At 42.6% G+C, this 26,117-nt stretch overlaps 2 protein-coding genes across 2 annotated transcripts in view; one reads left to right on the top strand and one right to left on the bottom strand.

Annotated features, from left to right (window-relative positions):
- The window catches only part of LOC119177040 (docking protein 5), a 41,482-nt gene extending 21,940 nt beyond the window's left edge, over positions 1-19,542 (bottom strand). Inside the window, exons 1-4 of the mRNA XM_037428398.2 lie at positions 19,014-19,542; positions 18,512-18,596; positions 13,985-14,207; positions 12,697-12,813 (exon numbers count right to left, since the gene is read on the bottom strand). Of these exons, the coding sequence (XP_037284295.1) occupies positions 12,697-12,813; positions 13,985-14,207; positions 18,512-18,577 (406 nt within the window). The 5' untranslated portion in view covers positions 18,578-18,596; positions 19,014-19,542. The remainder of the gene's footprint in view (positions 1-12,696; positions 12,814-13,984; positions 14,208-18,511; positions 18,597-19,013) is intronic.
- A 5,894-nt stretch (positions 19,543-25,436) lies between these two features.
- The window catches only part of LOC119177039 (RING finger and SPRY domain-containing protein 1), a 70,637-nt gene continuing 69,956 nt past the window's right edge, over positions 25,437-26,117 (top strand). Inside the window, exon 1 of the mRNA XM_075878014.1 lies at positions 25,437-25,992. The gene's annotated coding sequence lies outside the window, so the exon portion shown is untranslated. The remainder of the gene's footprint in view (positions 25,993-26,117) is intronic.

Raw genomic sequence — 26,117 nt, 5'->3', positions numbered from 1 at the left:
AAACAACAGTGCCTGGAGCGTCCCCGGCGCTTTCCTCCAGCACCGTGGCGTTCAACGCATTCTTTGACCGGCTTCGCATTTTTCAAGCTGAAGAAGTTGGAGAGCTTTATTCTCTTCCGTTTCGAGTGAAAAACCATGCTAAACAAAAAATAAATGCAATAGTAATCCCTATTTTGATGCAATGCCGCGATAACATTTAACGTAACTTTTATCCAATCACATCCGCGCCTTCAGTTTTCATTTCCGCTCGCAATAGTTCAGGCAAGTGCCACTACGAGTTATGCAGTCAGCACCAATGTTTTAAAGTGTTAGAGGGCCCCTTTAAAACTGTTTTCATTTGCCATGCTTGAGAGTTTATACTGCCAACTGAATTTGACGTTCACAGATGGCTAGGTTGCACGATTTGAAGCTGATCTGAATGTCATCCACATATACAGAGTAGGAGATTGTTTTAAGAAGTACAGTACTTATGGAGTTTACTCTTTACAATGAAGAGTGTGCAACTAAGAACACCACCTTAGGAGACACCATTTCTCTGCATAAACTGCTTGGATAAGGCATTTCCAACACGAACTACAAATGTACGTTCAGAGAGGTAACTTCCAATAGTATTCAGCATATTTCCCGACACTCCAAAAAATTGCAGGCCACGAAGAATGCCATAATGCCATGTCGTGTCGTAAGCCTCCTCTAAGTAAAAAAAAAAAAAACAGAAAGGCAGTGTTGTTTATGAATGAAGGCATGCCTGACATAAAATTTGAATGCTACCAGTTGTTGATTTGTCGACCGGTCGGATCTGAATCCAGCTTGACGACGATCGCAGAGGCCATTTTATTAAAGATAATACATAAGGTGGCAGTTTATATTTTTTCAAACACCTCGCACGATCATTTTCACTGGTGTAGCGCGCCACGACAAGGACAGACACAAAGGAGAGATGCACACACACACAGCGCTATTGCATGTGTATGTAGCGCTCTGTGCGTGTGCATCTCTCCTTTGTGTGTGTCCTTGTCGTGGTGCACTATACCAGTGAAAATGATGAATCTCAACCAACTAGCCCGGCAACGTGCCTTAGCAAACCTCACACAAGCAGCTAGTCAGTGCGACAGACCTGTAACTAGCAGCAAGTGTGAATTCGTTTCCTTGTTTAACCTGGTAATATGCAGGAACAGTCATGCTTTCAGAAAAATTGCGAGAAAATGATGACTGTTTTTACTCTCACTGTAGAGTTCACTTAAAAAATATCTGAATAAAATATTTTGAGGCATAACTTAATTAGTACTAATTGAAAATAATTACTATCATATAATATGTAAGTCACTGTACTTTTTTTCTAACATGTCAAATCGTCAATAGCTGCTTATCATGACACCTATAGTATCTTTTAGTAGCATTATTGAGGTATCATATTCAATGTATCAAATATGATACAGTGGGCATTACAGGGTATCATACCCTGTAATAGGTATAATAACTGCATCTTTCCAGGTCTTGGGTAGGTTCCCAGAGGACCGTACGCTGTCGAAAAGGAAGAAAATAGCGTCAAGCATTTCTTTGTGCAAAGTTCCAGCATGCCGTATGTAATCCTGTCCTGGTCTGCTGCTGAGGCGCCGCATGTTGCCAGCACTGCCCTTAATTCATCTATAGTGAAAGGGGTATTGTACCCTCCTACAGATGGCCTTCTATCATGGATAGGTTTATGTTCCTCGGCAAGCTTGTATCGCTTAAAGAAGTCGGTATAATGTGCTGAGCTGAAGATATACTCAAAATGTTGGCCTATGGCATCTGCCTGGTGTTTCCGTGTATCACCAGCAGTACTGAAAAGGGGCACGGAATGAGTGCTGTGCCTCTAAAGTGCTCTAACTCTGTTGCACACCTTATGTGTATCAGTCTAAGAGTTAACCGATGAGAGGAGGGACTGCCAGCTCTGTCACTTAAGATTCTGATCGGATACGCCTACCATTTGCTTTTGCACACCTTGTAATTCATTAAGTTGTCAGCTGTAGGATACCTGCAGAATTTCGACCAAGCTTCATTTTAATTGTCGCGAGCATTTCTGCACTCTGCATTCCACCAAGGTCGTCGTTTGTTTCATGTGTTATAAGATGTATGTGCATACCTGCCAAGTTTTACGATTTTATCGTAAAGTGCCCGATTTTCAGCACATTTTTACGAGTATCGTAATGACAACTATATTTTTACGATTTTTCATGTTTCGGGTCGAAAAGTTCGCAAACTGAACGCGCTGCTTCAGACACTCAACTGCACCAGCTGAATCTGGCCTCTTTTTTTGCGGGGCTATGCAGGCAACACTGTATTGGCTTATATCCAGAGTCAAAGCCAAAGCCAAAAGGCATTGACTTCGCGGATAGCGGAAATGTGCTCGACTTTCTTTGTTACCATGCGCTGCGGGAGGTGCCTTGCACATGTTTTTGCGGAGCGGTAGCGTATGGTTCAGCCCTAGCAGCTCACGAGATGTCTGAGAAGAAATACTTTCAAGTTTTTATTCCCAGCTATTCGACTGACTTTCCATTTATTAAGAGGTCGCGTAAAGGTGAGCGGTACGCATTTTGTAGTTTGTGCTGCTGTGATGTGAACATTTCGCACGCTGGTCGCCGGGATATTCTGCTACATGTGAATACGAAGAAACACAGACTCGGCGAAACTTGTGGACTCTAACGGGAAACTTGGAGGGTACTTCAGCAAAGCGGATCTCGATACTACAACTCGAGCGGAGTGCCTTTTTACTGCGTTCCTGATTGAACACAACGTGCCGTTCACGGCTGCTGATCACGCTGGAGACCTCTTTCGAAAAATGTTTCCGGACTCGAAGGAAGCTAAGAACTACGCCTGCGCCCGTACGAAGACTACGGCGATTGTGAAGGAAATGGCCAATAAAGCTATCGACGAAGTGATAAGTCACTTGCAGCACGCTCCGTTCTCAGTCGCCACAGACGGGAGCAATGACGCCGGCAACGATGCAAAACTGTATCCAATCGTGGTGACGTTCTGTGATAGTACTGTTCGCACTGCCTTGCTCGTGATGCCTGCCCTCGAAGGTAACTCCACGGGACGAAACATCGGTGCGTTTGTTGTGGACACGCTAACGAGCAAAAAGATACCGCTCCAGAACTGCATCGGCATGGCGTGTGATAACGCGCCAGTCATGATTGGATTAAAAAACGGAGTGGCTGCTGTGCTGAAAGAAAGCCATGAGAACATTGCCATCATGGGCTCCTGTTGCCATTTGATCAATCTGGCGGCACAGAAAGGCTCAGCATGCCTTCCACTGAATGTGGATGAGGTGCTAGTTGACATTTTCTACTACCTCGAGAAAAGCTCAAAAAGGAAGGACAAGCTGAAAGCTTTTCAGTCTCTCCACGATGTAGAGGCCAAGAAAATTTTAAAGCATGTCAGCACCAGGTGGCTCTCTCCTGGAAGGAGCCTGAAACGGCTTGTGGACCAGTGGCAGCCACTGCTTAGTTTCTTCCATAGTGAAGTAAGGCCCTCCGGGCAGGTTTCCAAGTTTCCCAGCAAGCCATGTAACCATGTAACTTTCGCACTGACCTTCAGAAGCATGCAAAGGAAGCGGAGAGCAGTCATCAGAGCAAAAGACCAAGACTGGACACAAATGTCCCCGTGTCGGATACAGCTCCCAAGCGAACCCAAAACCGTCCAGGAAAGGTCTTAAACAGAGAAGAAAGGCTATTCATGTTTCTTTCATCAGATGCAAATAGAGCATACTGTGACTTCTTGCTGTCTGTAATCCCAGAGTTTGAAAAGGTGAACGTGTTCCTGCAGTCTGGAGCCCCTCAAGTGCACTTGCTGCGTGAAGTGCTTAGTAACTTGCTAAGAGAGATCATGTTGCGTTTTGTAAAACCTTCAGTGATCAAAAAAGCTGATGTGTTGGCTGACGTTGACTACAAATTTTCCGTCAGCCAAAGAGATAATGAAGATATTGTAATTGGTAGTCGGACCACACAGACCTTGGAAGGCCTAAAAAAAGAAGCAAGGGAAGAGTTTTTTACACATATAAGGAGGTTCTTCGTTGCAGCAACGGAGTACATGATCCTGAAATTTCCACTGAAGTGTGAGCTGTTGAAGAGTGCAGAAGTGGCAAGGCTTGCGTCCATTGAACACGCCAGGTTTTCTGATGTCAAGTACTTAATCAACCGCTTCCCAGTGCTGCTACCACTTCAAGAGGGGCAAGATGTGAATTCTGCTCTGGACAACATTCAGGCAGAGTTCACGCGTCTTCAGTTGGAAGAATTACCCGCTGAAGTACCTAAGGAGCAGCAGATTGATGAGCAATGGCGGGCGGTGTCCGGTTTACGAGAAGTGGATGGCAGCTTTAAGTATGCCAGACTTTCAAAATTTATGTTGGGGGTCCTAACACTCCCGCATAGTAATGCGGAGTGTGAAAGAGTCTTCAGCAAAGTGAAAAAGGCGCACACCCAGTTCCGTGCCTCCATGTCGAAAAAGACTGGAGCAGTTGCTTGTCGCAAGATGTGCCCAGTCACACTTGGGAAAGTGCCACGAACAGGTCTTTGACAAGGACTTTCTGAGGAAGGCCAAGGCTGCCACGACCTCTATGCTAGCCCACCCCTCCACCTCCGAGACTTGAGAACTTTTTGTGCCTGTTTTGTGAAATGTTTCTTTTGTATTCCATTCATCTAAGCCAGTTCTTAGAAAATAAAGCGCTATTTTAGTATTTTGTACTTGGTTTTAGTTTTTTTTTGTCATCTCCTGTAGTACTTTAAGAACTGTGGGGTTGGCACGTCTGTATGTGGGATGGATTGCTCTGCGACCTGTATAATATGCAGTGTGAGACCAGGCTTCACATTCATCAATGCCTAGGTCTTCAATTGATGAGCGTGACTATTTAAAAAAGTTTTTAGAAAGTTTGTGTGTGTTGGGTTTAGGTGCGTTTCCTGCAAGCAAAGTATGTTTGGTTTGTGTTGTGCAAGTATTTCATAAATGTCGTCTAAATTCTTCAGTAGGCCTCGTCTATTCAAGTGAATGATACTCTCAGCAGCTATTTTCACTAATGAGGAAAAGAGGGCGACTTATTCACAGTTTGCAGCCCTTATTAGGCGGCTGCACTGCAGGGCGTTTCTTCCCTTTGAGGCGTTCTGTAGGGCCCCGACTCACTTAGGGGGGATTCCTGTGAGCATCTTAGACACTCAGAATCTTGGTGTCACTTCCATTGCCTTCGGTGGACACACGAAGGCTAACGGAGGTTTTTCAGGAGGGACAAATGTCGTCTCAGTTGTCTGCGTCATCCCTGGGGTCTGATGGAGGCTGACCTCGGGGACTTGAAAGGTTGGGGCAGCCGGTGGCTGTTTGGTGGGGGGCAGAGATGTGCACGCATCAGCAAAGCTGTATTGCGTACCCACCATCACTAGACACCGCCTGGTCCCCCGGTACGCTACATCAGCATATGATCTTCTGAAAAAAAGAGATACCTTCTTCCGGGCTTCAGTAAATGTGATTTTTTCTGTAACATTTATCTGAATTACAGCCTTCACTTTCTTGAACGCTTCACAAGTGCACAAGTGTGCCGTATGCAACCCGTGACAATCAGGACATTCTGTTTGTGTGGAAATGCAGCTCCTGGTTATGTGCTCATGATCACATTCCGCTACACGTTAGTTTTCCGTGACAGGTGTTTGAACCATGTCCGTATTTATGGCATATGAAGCACCTTCTGGGGTTAGATATATAAGGACGGTCTTTACAGTGAAAGAACGCAGCTTTCACAGCTTCAGGCAGGACGAACCGATGAAACGTATTTTAATACTATGTGAGGCGTCACCACTTCTTCACCCTTCCGTCTGATTGTGATCCGACGGATGGCGACTACACCTTGCTCTTGAAAGCCTTCGAGGAGGTCAGTTTCAGTTCCTCGCATTAGATCGCCTTCTGAAGTCAGTGACACCTCTAAGACTGCCGTGGGGGAGGGGGGTGATGGACACGTTCAAGTGCGCAAACTGCTTTTGTTTCCGGAGAGTGTTTGAGTTGTCTTTCTGGGTCACTTCAACAAGATCCCCAGATGACAGCTTCTTTGCATCAAAATTTTTGCCTATTTCAAAAGTTCTGGCTATCAAGAAGATAGACAATGCTGCGACAGACTCATTGTCTGTAGGAGAGTGTATGATCAAAAAGTGGGGAAAGTGTCACAATCAGTTCGGGTTAGCTTAGAGCTTTCATCGATGCGGTTCCTTTTCAGGGATTGATAATCCAGAGAGCGGAAGAATTTTGCATGTGAAGCATTTGAAGTTCAGTGGCGATGGTGACCCCCATCCCACCCCCAAGCCCAACAAGGTGACGCTACAAGGTAGAACACTTGAAGTCGCCAGCTACACATCACCGCTATAACCAAATACAATTAAGGTTGGGCCACTATACAAGATTAGCCTTTGTCACCAGGAAACAAGGAAGTAAATAGAAGAAGGAAGATGAGAGGAAAGGCTAAACGTTATAGAAAAGACGAAGATGTGGGTAGACAGAAGAGACACACAAAAAGGCAACTGCCGATTTCCCCAGGGTGGGTCAGTCCAGGGGTGCCATCTACGTAAAGCCGGGGCGAACCGAAGGGGTGTGTTGCCTCCGCCGGGTGACCTTAAAGGTCCAATCACCCGGCATTGGCTCAATCCCCAGGATCTGCTTTTCCCCGGAGACGGCTCAGCCATGCTCGACACCACGGCCGCCCGTTAGTTCGGGTCCGTGGTGCCGCTGAAAACTAAACGCCTGCTAGTGCAGACGCCCCTGCGAAGTGAACCAAACCAAGTGCATATTGTTCCCAGTATATTGTCGTAACAACTAGTAACTTTTCATTAATGAGAATCAATAATCAGTTGTATTCATATTTTTAACACAAAAAGTACTTGCCTATTTATCTAAATGTCAATGATGTAGATGTGCACATGTTGAAACATCTGTTAGTGATACTTTCAACATACTAATTATGTGCTAATTTTTTCACACTGATAAAGAAAGCCCGCAAAATATAAAAAAATAACACACGACTATATTGCAGCACGCATCTGTAAGCAGCGCCCTCAAACGAGACGCTTTGCACCACAGTGGCCATTATCAATGAAAGATATGAAGAAAGAAAAACATACGGATCGTGTTATCCGCCACTTCCTGCCGGAAGAAACACACCACTGACATCTTAAGACAGTCAGGCTGTATCAGAAGCGTTCCATCCACCTTTTCACTAAAGCAGTTCACCGTGAGATATTGTTAATGATAGTTATGCACAATCAAGCAAAAGGAATCCTTGCAAGATTGCCACACATGCTTTTGGCACCATACCTGTATCCTTGCAATAAGTGAAAAACTGCCTCTGGAAATGGAATAGAGACAACCCGGGTGCTTGCAGTAAGTTAATTTGAGGGCGCTATCTTTCGTGGGTGAGAGCGCAGTCGCGAATTATTTTTCATATTTCGCAGGCTTTCTTTATTAACAGGAAAAAATGAGTTCGCAGTTAGTGCGCTGCTAAAGTAACAGACAGATGTCGTTTCAACATGTGCACATCTGCCTCATTTATATCCTGATAATTAGGGGAGTGCTTTCATAATTAAATATATAAATATGACTAATTAATTAATTGTCATTAAAGAAAAAAATAGCAGTAGCTACTTTTTTTTTTTGGAACACTATGCACTAGGCTTCGTTCACGTAATGGCGTTCTTTTCTTTTTTATATCGTGCTGCATGATATTTGGGATGCCCTATACAACGTACTTCGGTTGGGTACTAACTTTACCAATATCGGTTACTTATTGATTAAACAAAAGTGGCCCTAGAATACTCCCCTGAGGTACTCCTGTGCTCGTAGTTTTTAGAGGTGATATGCTACCCCTATCCGCACACACTGCCTCTGGTGCTGCAGGTAGGAAGTCAATAGCGAGAGTAGTATACCTCTGATTTCAAAACTATGAAGTTTTTCTAGAAGTGTATCATAATTTAACATTAAATGCTTTTAAAAAGCCTATGTATACACTAACGACTAACTGCTTCTTATCAAATGAACCTAGAATTATTTCTTTCTGTATTAAAAGAGACAGTTCAGTGGATCCATACTGACATTTATTCACCAAATCAAATTTATTTGTGAAACTTGAAATTCTAGTGTACCATAACTTTTCCAGTCCTTCAGAGGATACTGGGAGTATCGAATCACTGACGATATTTGCAGTTCATGCACAGCCACCGAGCTGTACGTCCAAAAGCAGATATCTGGGGGCAGCATTAATTGTGGTGAAACGCATTCAGTCTTTCATTTGTGTTGAGAGTTCTGAATGCTTTGAGCCAATCAGTGGAGGCTAAAGTGGATAGCCCACTAGGTGGATCCATAGAGCATTGTGCCCTAATCATGGCCTGTATCGAATAGATGAGGCACCTTGTGCATCAGTGAAGAGTAAAAGAATGCAAAGCAACAACAATAATGCCCCACAAAGTCAATCTGCAGAGCAGTCTCCTGAAAGGACCCAACATAAGCGATTGGACTCTGATTACCACTGGCCATCAGTACACGTCCTGACATCTGCACATCGCCGCAGGTTTCCAGGTTGCACTTCTTGTACCTAGACGGATCGCAAGAGGTGCAACTAATACCCGTGTTTCTTGAGTGGCAAACAATGCTGTGAAGTGTTCCATATGCAGCACTGAACAGGTTTTTTTTTTTTTGTGTGTGTGTGTGTGTGTGTGTGAGAGAGAGAGAGCCATCCTGAGAGCTTTGCTCACTGCAGTCAATACATGAATAAATGTCCAACCTGCACATATGTGTGGGTGTTTTCTGGGACAAATAATCAAATTATGACAGTTTAATTTTTCAAAAGCCTATTAAAATATAGCACCTAATCATAATCTTCGAACAAATCAGCAATTTTTCTTAGGCAGGAAAGGAATAAACTAGGCTGTGGATTAATTTTGACGACCTGGACTCTTTCGAAGGGACATTTATTGGCGGAAGCACGCGTTCAAAATTAAAAAACACTCGCTCGAAATTCACCCCAACATGCAGTGGTCTTACAGATACTGAATTAATCATCCATTTCGAAATTTAGGTATGAAAATAAAGTGCCATAAGCATAAAATTGAAGCAAAGTAAATTTAAGATCTCGTTTTCTTTGTTAGACACCATTATAAGAACCAACAGACGATAATGCCACGGAAAGTATGGCGGATGTTGTAAGGTATATGTGAAGAAAGAAAAAAAAAATAAACATCTTGGGAGTTAGTACAGTTAAACCTGGATATAACAAAATTGATTAATTCCTGGAAAAATTCGTTGTAAGGAGGATTTCGTTCTATCAAGATGTGGTAAGAAAATTCAGAAAATGGCGCGCTTGCTATCTCAGCAAGTAAATCAGTGCCCTTTCAACACGAAAATACTGTGTAAAAAGAGCACTTCTCCCTGGAGCGGCCGTATTTGCTCACACCAGCGTTTTGCAGGAGTTCCGCGATATCCGATCCAAAAGAGTTGGCTGCCAGCTTTACTTCTCATAACATTATTTTTTCATTATCGCATTCATTGCATTGCATTCAACGCACTGTCGTGTTGCCAGAACTAATAGGCTAAATGCGAAGGCTACCAGCCTGCGAACTCGCGGCGCGGCGCAAGACAGAAGCGCGTGACGAGTCAACCTCCGAAGATCCGTCATCACCGTGGTCTCCGAGAGTTTCCATCAGTGCCTAATCTGACATGCCCACGGTTGTGACAACACGATTGTCCGAAATTAAGGAAAGATAAGTCGCAGCTTTGCCGCAAGGACCAAGCAATCAATGCGATAGCAACAACTTGGAACGAAACGCTCAGAATGGAAAGCAGATCGAAACGTGCAGCGCGCTGCCCACGCACAAGACGATGCACGAAAACAACATACACAGGACGAGAGAGAACTAACATTTACCACTCGACACTTAATGCACTGTTTAAACAAAAACGAGGCACGAAACGTAATCACAGGTACAGATATGAGTGCGAACTAATAAGTGCCCCAGTTGTTTGAAAAGTGCACTCTTCGCAAACGGCGCCAGTCCAACAAGCGAAGTGATCGTTGCGCGCCCGGCAATCCGGTCAAAGTCGAAGGCTCGCGATTCTCGATGATTTTCCTACCGAAGCATAAGTGCACGCGCACAAACCATCTACCCCCCCCCCCCATTCATGGGGCAAAGTACGCGTAGGAGATAAGCGCGCGTTGGCGCATCGTGACAAGCTGGGCACCGAGCGCGGGCGGCTTTTTTTTTTCTTGAGTTTTCATATATATAGACACTAATACATATACGGCGAATGACGGCGGCGATGGCAATAAACCAGCCGAGACTGTCCATATAATTGCTATCGCAATAAAAAAAAAAGAGCAAAGCTGAAAGTTGTCGGGAGCCACAACATGTGCGCGCAGTGAAACTAAGAACGCGCGCACAGCGCCAAAAACGGTGAGGCAATGACACAGACACCGCGGAAAACTATTCGGTAAAGCACCCTCCCTATGCAACGCGGCCCCATATATGTGACGCTAACTAGAAGTGCCGCACTGCCAACGTGCAAAAGTAGTTTTTTTTGTTTTGTTTTGAGGCGAGGGCACCTCCGCGCATGCGCCCGAAGTGGCGAGAACAGAGGCAACGCCGGGTCGTGAGGTGTAGGCCCCCCCTGCTCGCCTCACTCTCGCCTGGTGCGCCCTGCGCGCCGCCGCCGCTACATCGGGTCGGCAACGGGGCTGCCGCAGAAGATACATGCTTGCACCAAAATGCTAAAATGTACAGAGAAATTTCTCGATTGCCCATGGGGAAAATTCGTTATATCAAGGTTGTCTCCCACTGTTACTTTGTTAAATAGAAGTCGCAAATACATGTGCTTCTATGGAGCAATGGTGGGGAATAGATAAAGTTTGTTATATTGAGGAATTCGTTATATGGAGATTTGTTATAAGCAGGTTTAACTGTATATGAGAAATACAGAACATCTGAGGCTTTAAGTGAAGCCCTAAAATAATGCTGCTAAAAGGTGGCTAAAACACAAAATGTGTAAAACATGCACATGCTGCTTGGATACTGCGCTAGTATACAAGGGCTGCTTCGATCATTTTGCAACCAGCCATGAGCAAGTAGAAGCAGACGATATTATGTAATGCTTTTAAAGGTTATAGATTCTATTAACAGCAGCACATATGCTTGAGTGTTTTCTAGGATATAAAATGAGTTTCCGCTTCCTGCTGTGATTTTCTATGAACAATACTCGATGAGGAAAACCTGACAGCTTGTGCTGAACAAAGTGTTAAAGTTGAAACAGATAAAGGTGTTGAAACATGCAAGTTATACAAAAACATTGAAACTATTTCTTGCTAACCATAATCAACAATAAGGATTTTTTGAACAGAGCTTTCTTTCCAAGAAAAAAAAATTCATGTGGATTTCCTTTGTAGAATTGTGCAGCAAATGGTTGGAAGACAAATTTCTCGCCTTTTATGAACCTAACTCTACCTTGCAGGTTTGTGCAGAACTGTTTTTCCTTAATCAAAATTATGTTGGTGAACCAAAACTAAACCGTTTTGAATTAAAATGTCAAGATCATTATAAACAACCATGACAAAGGCTATATAAATACCAAGAGAACTTTACTGAAAAAAATAACAAAACTACACCATTTAAAAGAAATCCATGGCAAAAATATAAATCTCTTCCCGAGTTGTACAGTGTGAATGACAGCCGCTATTACGACGTGTCAGAGACACCTATTATCCCTACATCATGCACCAGAAAATGACAGCATTGTGCCATCAAACACTTGACTAAATCTAAGCCAGCATCAATTCGCATAAATATGTCTGCTCATAAATGTCACTATTCCTGCACCTAACAGAAGAAACATCCATTTGTAGCATGCACCAAATAATTATTTCAGTAAAACATTCCTTTATACTTCCAGTGGAAAACCAAAATTTACAATGTGGCCAGATGAAGGGTATTGATTAGAAGCCAACATGATTAAAAAAATATGTGAGATGATGGCAACCCACAGTGCCAGGTTCTCACTTTTAAAAGTACAGGCTAGTTATCACAAAGCACAATGTGCACGCACCACCATAAGTCAATACATTCTGCTATGTGCCAGTTACCAGCACTGTTCTTTCAAAAGACTGCTTCATATTGCCTATCTATTCTTGTGCAAAAGAGCTGAAAATGCCTATTACAAACATTGTAGTGATTAACTGCATTAAATATGCAGCAAGGCATGTAAACAGACAAGTTCGCAGTTTTCAGCCAATACACAGTTGTGTATCAACCCTGTTCGGCACTTACTAATGAGGTTTACTGCACTTTGTTAACAAAAAATCCAAAGTGAAATGGCCAAGCTGACAGAGAGAGAGAGAGAAAAAAAGTTTATTAGGTGGCCAGTGAGTGAACGTGGCAGGGTTCCTTATTCCAGGAACCCTCTGGCCTGGACCGCCTGCCGGGCCCGCGCGACAAGTTTGCGCTGGTCGACCAGGTGAGATATTCTTTTTTTTTAAGTGAAACATAAGACATTCACACAAATTGGCTCTCACCAGCCAAAGCTTCAAAGATAATCCTCTTTGGAGCTTTGGTGAGTGGGTAATGTGCCGAAACTATGCCAGACAATTTTCACACACTTTCATTCAGCCAGCACCTTCAAGAAATGATTAAAAGCAAACGCAGTGCATACCTTGGAGCTCTTTCTGAATCCCTGGACTTAATATATCTGGTTCCCCAGCCGAGAGCCCAGACTGTGGTTCAAGGCATTCCTGAACCATCAACTTCACCCATGTGTCTGCCTCCAGATCTGAAACAACGCATATGACAATATAATTATATGACAAAGCTGGGCCAGTTTTACACTTTAGCTGCTAGTAAGATTATAAAATACTAGCTTTTGGCACAATAAAACATATAATGTAGCCAGCCTACAAATCTACAACCTAGAATTATCTCCAGAGCTCATGATAGCACTCCTCTAGCTCCAATACCCTAGCAACTGCCATAGATGCATGCTTTGCGTCTTCACACTTGATATAAAGCCTTTGCAGAATTTCAACCTTTATACATCAAGACAAAAAACTATTTAAAAAATTACTTATGTAATTGGCTGTGCTTTAATTTTAACATTTCGTGGAAACTAACAAGCTTTTCTAATAGTAGTTGAGATGTGAGTTAAACTACAAGTAGAAAGAAAGTACTCAATGTCTACTTACAATTTTTTCTCCTAATTCAACCAGTTATGAGTATCAACATCAGGATACTGCACAATTAAGTCAAACTTCAACACAGTATCAAAAAAAGTGAACTTGGAGCAGCTATATGAAGTAACAAGACGTTACGGTATTGACGATTTTCTTCGACACTTCTCATTTTCGTGATTATTTTTGCATCGAAAAACGAGGGGGAGGGGGAAGCGAGGGCATCTCATGGTGCTTGAGTAGTTCAAGTAGTTCATTCTAGTAGTCAAATCAGAACAGGCACATTCAAAGCCAACTTTTGGGCTAGTTTCACACTACCATTTGCTTTGTGTCATGAATTGCTGGCATTTTTCAATTGTTCCAGACATTCCTTTGCTGTAGAACTGGGCTTTTGCTGTGCGAGGGCCTAGTACAATCTGCCACAGAGAACATCAAAGCTATTACTTGCACTTCTAGCAGCAAAACAGTTAACACACCACCGTGGTAAAGCTGGTTTTGTCTTTACAATAAAAAAAATCTTATTAAGCAACATCCCTTTCACTGCAACAAAAGCATGGACATCAGTTTTATATATACTGCCCTCTGTCACTGAACACTACTCAGTGACAGTAATTTAAACACAAAAAAGCTGCTTATGGCCTCCTAGATGCTCTTTATATTTCTAGCAGGGAATATATGCTGTTCAGGCCAGAGATATTTATTCCTATTTTGACTGCGATGTTGGTCTAGAAATGCAGCTAGATACAATGGACACTCGATCCATGCCTGAATTCTCACCAGAGTCGCATGCCACTGATTTGACTGATCCATCTTGAAAGCAGATAGAGAAGGCATGCTTCCGAACACTTGATGGCAGTCGGGTGATGCTGGTGGCTGGTGTGAGGAGTACTACTTTCTGTCCAGTGTGGGTACGGGCATGCTTTTCCTCTAGGTACTTCTCTAGACGACATGCCGTTGTCCCAGTTGCCTTGCGCAGCACAAGCCACCGCCGCTGCCACACCTACAGCCACAGCCAAAACTACTTTAGAGCTTTGCACATTCCATCACCTAGATTTACCATGTGCAAAAATACACACATGATCCACACAATGATCACACCAGGCCATATCTTTTAAAAGCTATGTTTCACACCAAAGGTTGCAACTACATTTTGGTAGTTCATACGATAGATATGAGAGATAAAAAAAAAGTACTAAAGCATAATCTGTGCAATATACCATGCACAATTCAATGCCATCACATTGTGTCACAAGTGGAACAACAAAAGCCTTATTTTATGTCATAACTCAATTCACAGTATAAGCTAGTGTGGCAGTTGAAATTGCCAACCGCCTCACATCCTGGAACTTTTTTTATATTCTTTTTCTATATTAATCTCACATCCTGGGACTTCTTTTATATTGATAACTAACATATAGCAATAACATCTGAGATACACTAATTTACAGATGATTTCACAATAATAAGGAAAATAAGCACAAAATATGACACTACTTTAGGCTGACCTCATAAAAGCACTGCATAGATGGTTATTTTCTACTTGTGCTTTCATTAGGCGGTGATACATCATTGATTGATATGTGGGGTTTAACGTCCCAAAACCACCATATGATTATGAGAAACCCCGTAGTGGAAAGCTCCGGAAATTCTGACCACCTGGGGTTCTTTAACGTGCACCCAAATCTGAGCACACGGGCCTACGACATTTCCGCCTCCATCGTAAATGCAGCCGCCGCAGCCGGGATTTGAACCCGCGACCTGCGGGTCAGCAGCCGAGTACCTTAGCCACTAGACCACTGCGGCGGGGCAGGCTGTGATACATCAGCAGCGGTAAGATCTTCAAGTATTTGATATATTAACTTGCTTCAGAAAGAAGTCAATTTTCATGCTCACAGTATCAATGCACACCGGAAATTTTCTGTAGCAGATGTGAGGCAGATGGCCACACAACTTACACTTATATATATTCTTTTTCTTTACTTCAAATGTGTTTCATGCTTTAAAAAACCGCAAAGAAGTCTGATTGATTGATATGTGGGGTTTAACGTCCCAAAACCACCATATGATTATGAGAGACGCCGTAGTGGAAGGCTCCAGAAATTTTGACCTCCTGGGGTTCTCTAACGTGCACCCAAATCTGAGCACACGGGCCTACAACATTTCCGCCTCCATCGGAAATGCAGCCGCCGCAGCCGGGATTCGATCCCGCGATGCGGGTCAGCAGCCTAGTACCTTAGCCACTAGACCAATGCGGCGGGGCCTGCAAAGAACTCTCATTATTTGAAATCTCATAAAACTTTAATAAATAGCACTGTAACTGCACTGTCCAATAGTTTACACAAATTTCTGGCACCCTCCACATCAGATGTGCTTGGTCGGGCGGTATAAACCAGCATTGGAGGTGCTATCTTGAGACAGTGAGATGAACTAAAGGACGCTAAGATTGCAACGGTCAGGTAATAGCTTTCTGTTGATGCAAAAATATAGGCAATAATTATCATTAGTGTGTACTAATTTTTCTTTCACTTTCGCCCCTTTTGTGACAGGCAAGATTGAAAACAAACAGTACATGGTGCTACCAGTGCTACAAAAACATTTAACATTTCCCCTAAAGTGCAGCTCTAGCTTGTCGTGAAAAGGTCACAATCTACGACTGCTTCCACTACTGATTATTGAAAACTGCATTTAAACTGCAAGTAGCTTAGACAACTTTGCAAGCAAAATGTGAAAGGCCACATCCATTTTTTTCTTTTTACTAGTTGACTTTTATTTTGTAAGATCAGTAACTTTTTGTTAGCCTGCATCAATTTTCATACTTCTTTTTTCACCGATCTTGACAATGAAATGAACATGCTCTTGTTCAGAACATGCATGTTAAATTAAATATGTTCAAAAAGACAAGGAAGTCAACTATGTACTAGGATATTAGTGCTGGTCTGATTATTAATCTCCTATAGCTTTTTCTACTCTACTAAATCCTGCTGAGGTAAAAAATATTCCAAGATTCTACAGATAAGTAGGATTCCTTTTAAGAAATTCCAACAAATTACCATGAGCTAATTTATAATAGATCATTATGTTTAATTCTTTGGAACTACAACCATGCAGAGAGTGCCCCTTTTAATTAAACCAAGTCTAGGTCTTCCGTCAATGGTCAAGAGTTATATTTCTCATGCTTCATTCTTTTCACAAGCCACATCATTACACTATTCTATTTTAAAAATGGATGTTATAAGCACCCAACTTATCTCAGTGCATTGATGATCAGCACTAAGTCAGAATTCGTGATTGTTCTTCAAATTTTAGTAGTCAATTAAATGAAAGTGCGGAATGAACTTTCAGTTGATATTGTACTTTAGTATTAATGAGCCCTTTTAAAAGCACATTAGCTAATATTCAACAGTAAGCCACTTTTATGAATGAATATTAGTTACCATTATGTTACTGATATTAATTTGGTGTAATGCTATATTTAACACACTCTTTGCCAAGACTGAATAATCAGCAAATAATATGTGCAATCTAGTGAAAGTCCAGCTAATTTAGGATTTGGAGCGATGTTTAGAGCAGGAGAAAAGGTGCTTTGAACAAGGAAAATTTACTATAACTTGGAGCAGCTCAATAATAACTATATAGTGAAGGTTATTTTATTGACTTATCAGGAAATGTTGCTCTACACTACAGACAAAAGGCAAACAGTTTTAGAGCAGCTGTTCATTCGGCTCATCTTCTCATGGAAGAATGCCAAATTATGTTGCAAACACCTAGATAGGAAACTACTAGGTGGCAGTGGTTGTTGTCTTTGGTGCAATACTTGCAGGCCAACTAAGAAACCACAAACTAGACAGAATTAAATCTGTCTGTATTTGGCGTGTGGTTACAAGACCAATAAAGAAGTTATGCCAAAATTACAAGGCCATGCAAGCAAATGAAAATAATGATCGTACCATAGCACAATAACTTTAACACAGGACAAGTGCTTATTGCAAAGTGCTTCTGCTATCTTCATCTTGTCTGATGTTCAATTACAATGCTGTGGTTTATGAAGTATGATGAACTACCAACACGCCAAAACTTTGCCCCTTCCAAAAAAAGTGAATCTCCCCACCGCGGTGGTCTCGTGGCTAAGGCACTCGGCTGCTGACCTGCAGGTCGTGGGATCGAATCCTGGCTGTGGCGGCTGCATTTTCGATGCAGGCGGAAATGCTGTAGATCTGTGTGCTCAGATTTGGGTGTATGTTGAAGAACCCCAGGTGGTCGGAATTTCCAAAGCACTCTTCTACAGCGTCTCTTATAATCATATGGTGGTTTTGGGACGTTAGACCCCACATACTACTACAAAAAGAGTGAATCTCGCAGAGCTGGCACAAGTAGCAGTTGTCTACACCCACATGAGCACAACTGTTACAAAATTTCACAAATTATGCAGTTACACCAAAAATGATAACCCATGCCCCTCACCAACATGCAAAGCTACAAGGATAACATAAACAAAACATTGTCAAACTAGTCCAAGGGTCCAAAACTGAGCAGTTCAAGTCACACAACAAATCAGTTAATAGGCACTTTATGATGAAGTAAATTATCGCACCTAATCTTAAACTGTCTGTAACTATAGGGAGGATGACTTATGATATAATACAGATCCAGCATGGAATTAAATAATAACCATAAAGGATCCATGCTTATTTGAAATTTTAACTCCTTCCTCTTTCTCAGTTCGTGTAGTGCAAGCTTTAGATAGCTGTAACCTCATTACCTCAAGCGTTACCAGCCTGGCTGTTTTACAAAAACAAAGTGACGGGTGGATGCCAATTTATGCACAGTAATGTGCCATCAGTAGTTCACAATACCCTTATGGTCACAATATAACTCATCACAGCAAAGTAATCGGAAGCTTGCAGAGTTACTTCAAGTAGACACACATTTCAATATGCATATATAACTGTGATGCTTCTTTGTTTCTTTGAACCATTTCAGTCAAAAATTAAAAACAGACTAGCACTGTTCAAGCCAAGCATATAACAAAATACCCACAATCACGTAGATTTTGACGGGGTGTCCAAATAATTAGGATATAACAAACCAAGGTAATGTAATATTCACAAACGTAACAAAAATGCACATGTGAAAAAGAAGATCGCCTGGCACTCGTTTAATATGGGTAAATAAACGCTTCACTGAACGCCATCGTACAGCCCCGGATACCCAACACGCGTGCTCCGCATAATACTGCGAATGCTCGTCAAACATTCTTTCGTCGCCTAAGACACATTCAAAACACGCCGGTCAACTCCTACTTACGCCGATGTTACGACTGCGAACTCGAACGTAGCCTTGCTTGGCGATGTCACTAGTGTCTGTTGCCATGGCTTCACAGCTGCGATACCTGTGAAGTTTGTATACACACATTTTCAAAACATTAGTGGGCGTGTAATTATCGCCATAGAGAACTCATCAAATCGATCAATATCATGACTTGCGCACGCTTGCAGCAGACGGTCTCATTGCCTGTGGAAGCAAGGATCAAGAATATGCCCAGCATCACTTGTTGATCCCGACCCGTGGGCTGGAGAAACCCCCATCAAAGCTGTTTCGCTCTCAACCATGTCACCTCAGTTTCAGCTGCCGATTTCGAGCACAAGCGACAGACTGCCCAACAAACATTATATGACCATGCGCAAATGCGTTATTGTCGTACCTTTGACATTAGGTTGTACGAACTAACAATTGTGAAATAGCTGAGAAGCGCCTAAAAAGAAAAATTACAAAAAAAACGTTAGGCTTAGCAAGTCTGTCTGCTTACCTGAGACCGCGAAAACGTTCGGCACTCCCGGTAGCACTACGTTCGAGTGTCTGATTTCATCAGTGAAGCGCAGTGCTTAAACGCAGGAACTCGTCCCATGTTCGTTCTATTTGATGCACTGGTACAACTCAATTAACAATTGGATCTTCGATCCGCGTCAAACCCACTCGGTATCCGCCTTCTTTTTCCGTGATCGTCATCAATCAGGTTGGGGCCACTTCCTTCCCACCTCGCTCGACTGCTCCGCACACTCCCCTCCGTGGGGCAACCAGGGGGCAACGCCTCTCTCATCTGCGCTCTTCTTTTCCTTGCCAAACTCTTGCCCGCGTGCTCTTACCTTCCTCTCTTTCTGTCCCGAACAACCCGAACCTCAGGCCAAAAGGGAGGGCGTGGTACCATAAAGTAATGTGCTCCCACAGTGCAGTTCACTGCGTACTATAACAATTGCGTTACCATTACAAAAAATTTCATTGGGCTGAACGTCATTTAATTGCTGTTACTACAAAGAACATGAAAACGGCGCACTTTTATTTCTACGAAAGTGCGCCTGCTAAACCTTTGACGCTGTTACAGTCAACGTTTCTAGAACAAAGTAAGTTGGAAAACTAAGCGATGTTGCGCGGCGCCATCACTGCCAGCGACAAATGTGGCGCTGCTGTCGCATCCTGATTCATTCACTGCATGCTGGGCATTGCTGGCTCATGTCACTCCCGTAACCTCCGTCGGCTGTGGATGTTGCAGGGCTTCTTTTTGCGTGAACAGTTTTGTGCTTCAGCGTGCCATGTTCTGGTTTGAATGTGTTGCGTGTTTTCATCATACCCACATGTTGCGTTCCCGGTTGTACGAGTGGCTACAGGAAATGAGAAACACCACGACATTTATTTTGTGCACCGTGTGTACCTGAGCAGCGAGAGGCATGGAACCGCACTATTCCTCGTGCGGATAAGAAACTATCCAACACATCACGTGTGTGTGATATGCACTTTCATGAGGAGGACATCGATCCTGAAGACTTTCACTCACGTCATCAATAGTAAGAAGGTACAAATCACCAGAGGAAAGTGGGACCTCGTCGAAGGATGCGTTTTACGCATATTCCCGAATTTGCGCGCTTACCTTCCAAAAACCATGACAAAGAAGCGAAAGCTGCCCGATAGGAGTGGGGTACTTTCAAGAATATTATCGGCGAGAAAGAATAGACTACCTCCGAGCACTGAGCTCAAAGACGGTGAAATGTAAGTTTCGACATGCCGTCAGCAAGTGGCGTCATAATTTCGCTTCAGGACATAGAAAACGTTTGTTTGCCTGCTAAATGCTGGCGGAAAGTTGTTGAGAATGGCAAGACAAGACGTCTTGTGGTGTTTCTAGTGCTCAAAGAAGAAAAAAGAGCACTATTTGTGAATAAATGCATAGTCGTCGCAGACAACATGACAGTCACCATTAGCAGCCATTGCTTAGCCAAGTCGCCCGGCAATGCAGATACCATCACCCATTATGTCGAACTTCTAGTGGAGATAGAAAAGAGAGGATACAAGACATTGTAACTGTGTTTTTCACGCCTAAATATTGATTGCGAAGGTACACCATCTAGCAACTAATGGACAAACTCGTATGTTATGCTATTAAGCATTGTTTATCGTGGGCAGTTCAGAAAGCCATAATTGTACTGTATTTGCCTTACACTGCTAAGCAGTACGCAGTATTAAGTTTCTGCGGCAGCACAACAAGAAATCCCGATAATATACTGTTTGCAAAGTTCTTTCAGAACGGCCGCCACGGCGTCTTGCCCAAGGAGGATACAAAAAACGATACATAAAACTTGCGTTTTTTGTATCCTCCTTGGTTTTGCCACGACGACTGCGTGTTTTCGTCTGCTAGCAAAAGCTTGTTGCGCCGCCAGCACCACCAAACCGAAAGTTGTCTTGGCACCGTGTGACGGGTCGTCTGACGCGGGGAGTTTTGCAACTTACCTAGTTCTAGAAACGTTGGTTACACTAGCTGGGGCTGATGGCGGACCGGAGGAGGCATTGACATCTAGTGTTTACATGATTGTTCCAGGTAAATTATGCACTGAAGAGCTTTTTTTTTTGCATGATCACTGTCGTTTTAGGTTGTGTTCTAAACTTCAGTTTAGTGCTTATAATGTACGTGCTGCTGATAGCTCGTTGGACGATTCTCGTCTCGTTCGCATCGTCTCGAGGGGAAATACTTCTGTTTAATTGCAAACGTTCTTTGGTCATTCCACCTAGAGTGTATTGAAAACATAATAACTGTTTCATTTGGCTGTTTGACGGTGCGGCCGTGAAATATATCGCGTTTTATTTGAACGGTAATGTCATACTTTATGTGCGCTAGTATCTGCGGCCGCGAAAGATAACCTGTACCCGAAACTGGATTCCGGTACATGGTTATCAAGAATTGCGGCTCCAACATCGTAATAATATCTGTTTCTGGCAAAGTGCTTAGCTTGTAAATCTTTTGTTGTGAATTTTTTCTCCACATGTGCCGCTGGCTGTCAAAGACGGAGGCAAGTCGGTTATGAAATAATACATCTGAACTCAGCTCTGCCTTCAGTCACGCACACGGTGGTAGAATGGGTCGTAGGGTTTGTTGGGGTCATCAGTTTACAGTGAGTGCTTTCCTGATTATTTCTCGATGTCTCCGAAAGACTGACGCATAACTGCTCCATTCTTATTGATTAATTTACATCAGGAAGAATGTCGGTCAAGGGGATCTTGCTTTGCAGTCTCGGAAATCCCTGCGCTTTTGTTCCTGCCCATCCGTACGTCAAGAACCTTTTGACACTTTCGAAACAATAGTAGTTCAGGAAAACAAAAAAGGTGTTTGAAATAGCCATCACAGACTTGTCGCATTCGTAATTTTTCGTGGGAAGCAATGTCTGTCCTTATTTAAATGCGAATGACATGCCAGATAAGACAGCCAAAGTCAATTTAGTTTCGTAGTGAGCTCAAATTTGAAGTGTAAAAAAAAGCCATATGTGAGTGAAGTGTGGGATTGGATGGGTGTAATTATAGCTCTAACACTCCTGAAAGCAACTTTGAATAGTATATATTTCTATGATGTTAGCTCTATTCTTGCTTCATTAATATATATATGTACTAGACAAGCCTGCGATTTTAGTTGAAACATATTTGAACAAAGTGATAATTTATTACAATAAATGAGAAAGTTTATAAAATTGAAAAATTTTTAGGTCCTCCAAAATCTAAAACTGTAGTTTAAACACCCAAAAGCTACTGTGCATTGCTTTTACGGCCAACTTATACCTGTGCATGTGAAAGTTTTGCGAGGGCAGCCCAGACATAGAGTCTTCCATGTCTGGGTAATGCAGGCTAGTTAAGTGGTCATGTTAAGCTATGAAAGGCTACCGATATGCAAGCATGCAGTAGTTGTAGGAGCCGGCCGAGCAAGAAAGGTGCGAGGATATTATCAGGAATATATGTTGCATAAGCCATGAAATAACGAAAGCAACCACTGCCGCCCTTAAGACCATCTAGTGCGCTAGAGTGCATCGTTACTGCCAAGCAACTGTGTACAATTTCATATGTTGGATTTTGTCTGATATCCCTTCAAAAGAATGACAAATTTGTCCTATATACCATGGGGACTCATGGCCAACAAGTTTGATGTTCACAAAAAGGGGATTTACCTTATTTTTGCCCTTTCCATATACCTTCACTTTCTTTGTTGTTGCTATGCCACATGAAATTTTTCTCATGAATGTACACAATGGTTAGTTACAAAGGTATTTAGAAACACAAAAAGTTAATGTCCTTGCATTGTTAGTGTGCATTGAAAAGTTGAGTGATTTTTGCAATTGTGTGTTCTGACATATCACGTGCTATTTTTAATTATCGCCGTAATGCTAGAGCCTTTTGTAACTTTGCCGATCATGGTTGCTTCCAAGTCCTTAATCAAAACTAATGTGATCGCCTACTGTTTCCTGGCATAGAACCCAATTGTGAGGTTCATAAATTGATAAGCCCTTGTAACCTTCTTTCATAACCTCACAGTTTCATACATTTCTTGAAAATGTATTTATTTTGTGCTGTATATAAAGTTTCAACAGTGGCTGTGTATATGCTCATATGTGTATCCCAAAAAGACTGAAGAAAAATCTGCTGTTTGCATAGCTGGATGGAAATTGGCTCTTGTGCAGTTCATTTTTACCTGAGAGCTATCTCTAAATTTAACAGTTCAGTCGGCCACAAAATAATGCAAACCACACAAGCACATGCCATCTGTGCGCTTTACTGGTGAGCCATCCTTTGTCAATTGCATTGCTGTGGCTTATATGCAGCCACAGCAGTGCTCTTGACAGCAGATGGTTCGCCAATAGACAGTCCAGACAAAAAGTTCAGCACATACTAACATACTCTAAAAGGACATCTTTTTGGGCGAGGTGGTGCTTAACTAGTTTAGGTAGGGATGACTGAGGCTCAAAAAACATATCCTGAAAAAGGGAGGAGCAGAACAGAAGAAAGTGCAGTGGCAACTACCAATTATTTTATGGCAGTCTAAAAACCGCACAGGAAGAAATATATTTCTATGCATGCGTGAACAGCCAACAAATGACGTACACGTCTTTCATAATCATATAATGGTTTTGGGTGCGTTAAACCCCACATATCATATCAATCAACAAATGACCTATAGCGACATGATCAAGACAACAAGCTATCAAGAAAGAGCATTTCTGTCGAATACAAGGAGGAGGAATAAATGAGGAAGGACAGCGACTGTCAAATACAACGTTATAAATGTGTCTATGATACAACATTATAAATGTGTCTATGATACAATTATACCCTTTGTTTTTTTATATATAAAGAATGCTTCCAAGAGCTCTTTAGCTGTTTGCTTGCTGCTCTTGTCTAGAGTCAACACTTGCGCAAAGCATGGTTCACATCTGCAGGCATTGTAGTGCGCAGGAAGAATCGCATGATCTCTTTTGCCTAAGCTATTAGCATGCTCCCTCAATCTATCATCAATGCAACGACCCGTTTGTCCGATATAGGACTTGCCGCAGCTCAGGGGTATCTCTTGAGCGCATCGCCTAAACGGTTTCGTGTGCTGCTTCTGGCAGCCCCTTGCCTTGTCACGTATTATACGCAGGCACAATCGAACCAACTTCTTGGGAACTGAAAAAACGACCGGAATGTCGTAACAGGTAGCGACCTTCTTGAGGTTATGGCTCACACAGTGAACATAATGGACCACCTCCGATTTAACCCTCTCCCTTTCTTTCGCGTGTACGTTTTGATTGGCAGCCCTGCCTTTCAACTTCTGCAACAAGTATTCAAAAATAGAAGTTACGACAGACTGAGAGAAGCTGGCCTTGTAAAGTCTTTGAAGCTCATTTGAAAACCTAGCCTGAATAGCATGTTCACAAGATCTGTGCAAGGCCAACTCCAAGCAAAGCATAGCGATTCTGCACTTCATAGTCTTTGAGTGCACTGAGTTGTAGTGTCATCTTTTCTTACATCGTGGGAGGTATGCACAGCAAACGTGATCACTCGAAATTGTCAGGTTGAGGTCCAAAAACTGCAATGAGCTGTCTTACGGAAGCTCATTACTGAATGTGAGACCAGTAGTGTTTGCTTTAAAAACATTCAAAATGTGCTCAAGAATCACAGGGCAAGGCAAAAGGCACAACTAAATAATCATCGACCTATCTAAAGACTTTAAGAACATTCAGATGAGATGAAGTAAAAGCACTTGTAGTGCGTGGTCAAAGTACGACAAAAAAATGTTACATAATATGAGTGCTTCTCGTGAACCAATGTAAATGCCCTTTTTCTGGAAAAACATGCCATGTTCAAAAGAAACGAAAAGGTAGTTGAGATAGGCTTCTAAGAGGGTAACAAAGTTCTCAGATGACACCTCCATTTTAGTCACAAAACTGGCTTTGTCGATTTCATCAATGCATGCACTGCTTAGCTGCTGTGATTTCTTGGTGTGATGAAGTTAGGAGTGAAACTTTAGCTAAACAGATAAGCAAGAGCAAAACAGATTCCCTTGCTGCTTTCTTCAGTGTGAAGACACATAAAGCAGATGTCCCTTTCCGCACTATTATTAGTGAGTGTGGCACATGGAAATATAAGGTTAGCAGTATTTTGCTGAAAGCCCTAAGACTTCTTGATTTTCATGACCCTTTCTTGACAAAAAAACTCTGATGAAGTATTTAAGTTTTTCAGCGGAAGCCAGAAAAAAGACTAATTCTTTTCTGTAGACGCAAATTACTTGTTTACTCGGTTCTGCAGCCAAAGCTACTACGAGTGGTTAAGCAGTGTATTGGTGAAAGTGGCGAAGCCACTTTTGTGACTAAAACAGAGATGTTGACTGAGAACTCCAGTGCCCTTTTCAAAGCCTATCTCAACCACACTTTTGTTTCTTTTGAACATGGCATGTTACAGTGAAGCTGTTATGAGATCAAAACTTGGGTCACACGCGGTGCTGTAGTTGTCTGCCACCGCCGCCAGTGTACATAACCACTGTCACGAAATAAGAAAAAAAAAGAAAGAAATCCTAATACCAAGGACACAGTGGGTTTCGAACCTGGGTCCGCTGCATGCCATCCCAGTATTCTACCACTGAGCCACGCCACAGCTTGGGACTTGTTTGCAAACTTGCCTTAAGCAGCCTTGATGGGAAAGGAATCGCGTTAATACGACTTATAGAGCATTTTAAAACAGCGAAAAAACAACCAGTCGTCGCACAATGCGAATAGCGTAATGAGTGGGCCGTCCAATGCTCCAGCTCATTACAAAAGCTTGTTCTTGTTCCCCTATAAACTGTGGCGCATACACTTCAGCCATAATTCCTCATCGTCATCAGCCACTGCATGAACAATTAGAACGAAATTCCTTGCAAGTGTTTAGTGGATACCACGCTTCTCAGAAGGATAATGAAAAATAGCAGAGCGAATGTTGGTCTACCACCCAGAAATTATGCTGTTGTGGGTACCCAGCAAGTGTGCTTGCAGCAGTTACCCAATCAGTGTTTAGAAAAGGCTCGGAAAGGCCACTCTTCTAGCTTTTACTGTGACTGCGCTGCACCTACTGTATAGGCCTGGTGCTTTTT

This window comes from Rhipicephalus microplus, chromosome X, assembly GCF_043290135.1.
Source record: "Rhipicephalus microplus isolate Deutch F79 chromosome X, USDA_Rmic, whole genome shotgun sequence".
In the NCBI taxonomy this organism is placed as follows: domain Eukaryota; kingdom Metazoa; phylum Arthropoda; class Arachnida; order Ixodida; family Ixodidae; genus Rhipicephalus; species Rhipicephalus microplus.
This window is presented reverse-complemented; position numbering and strand designations above follow the sequence as displayed.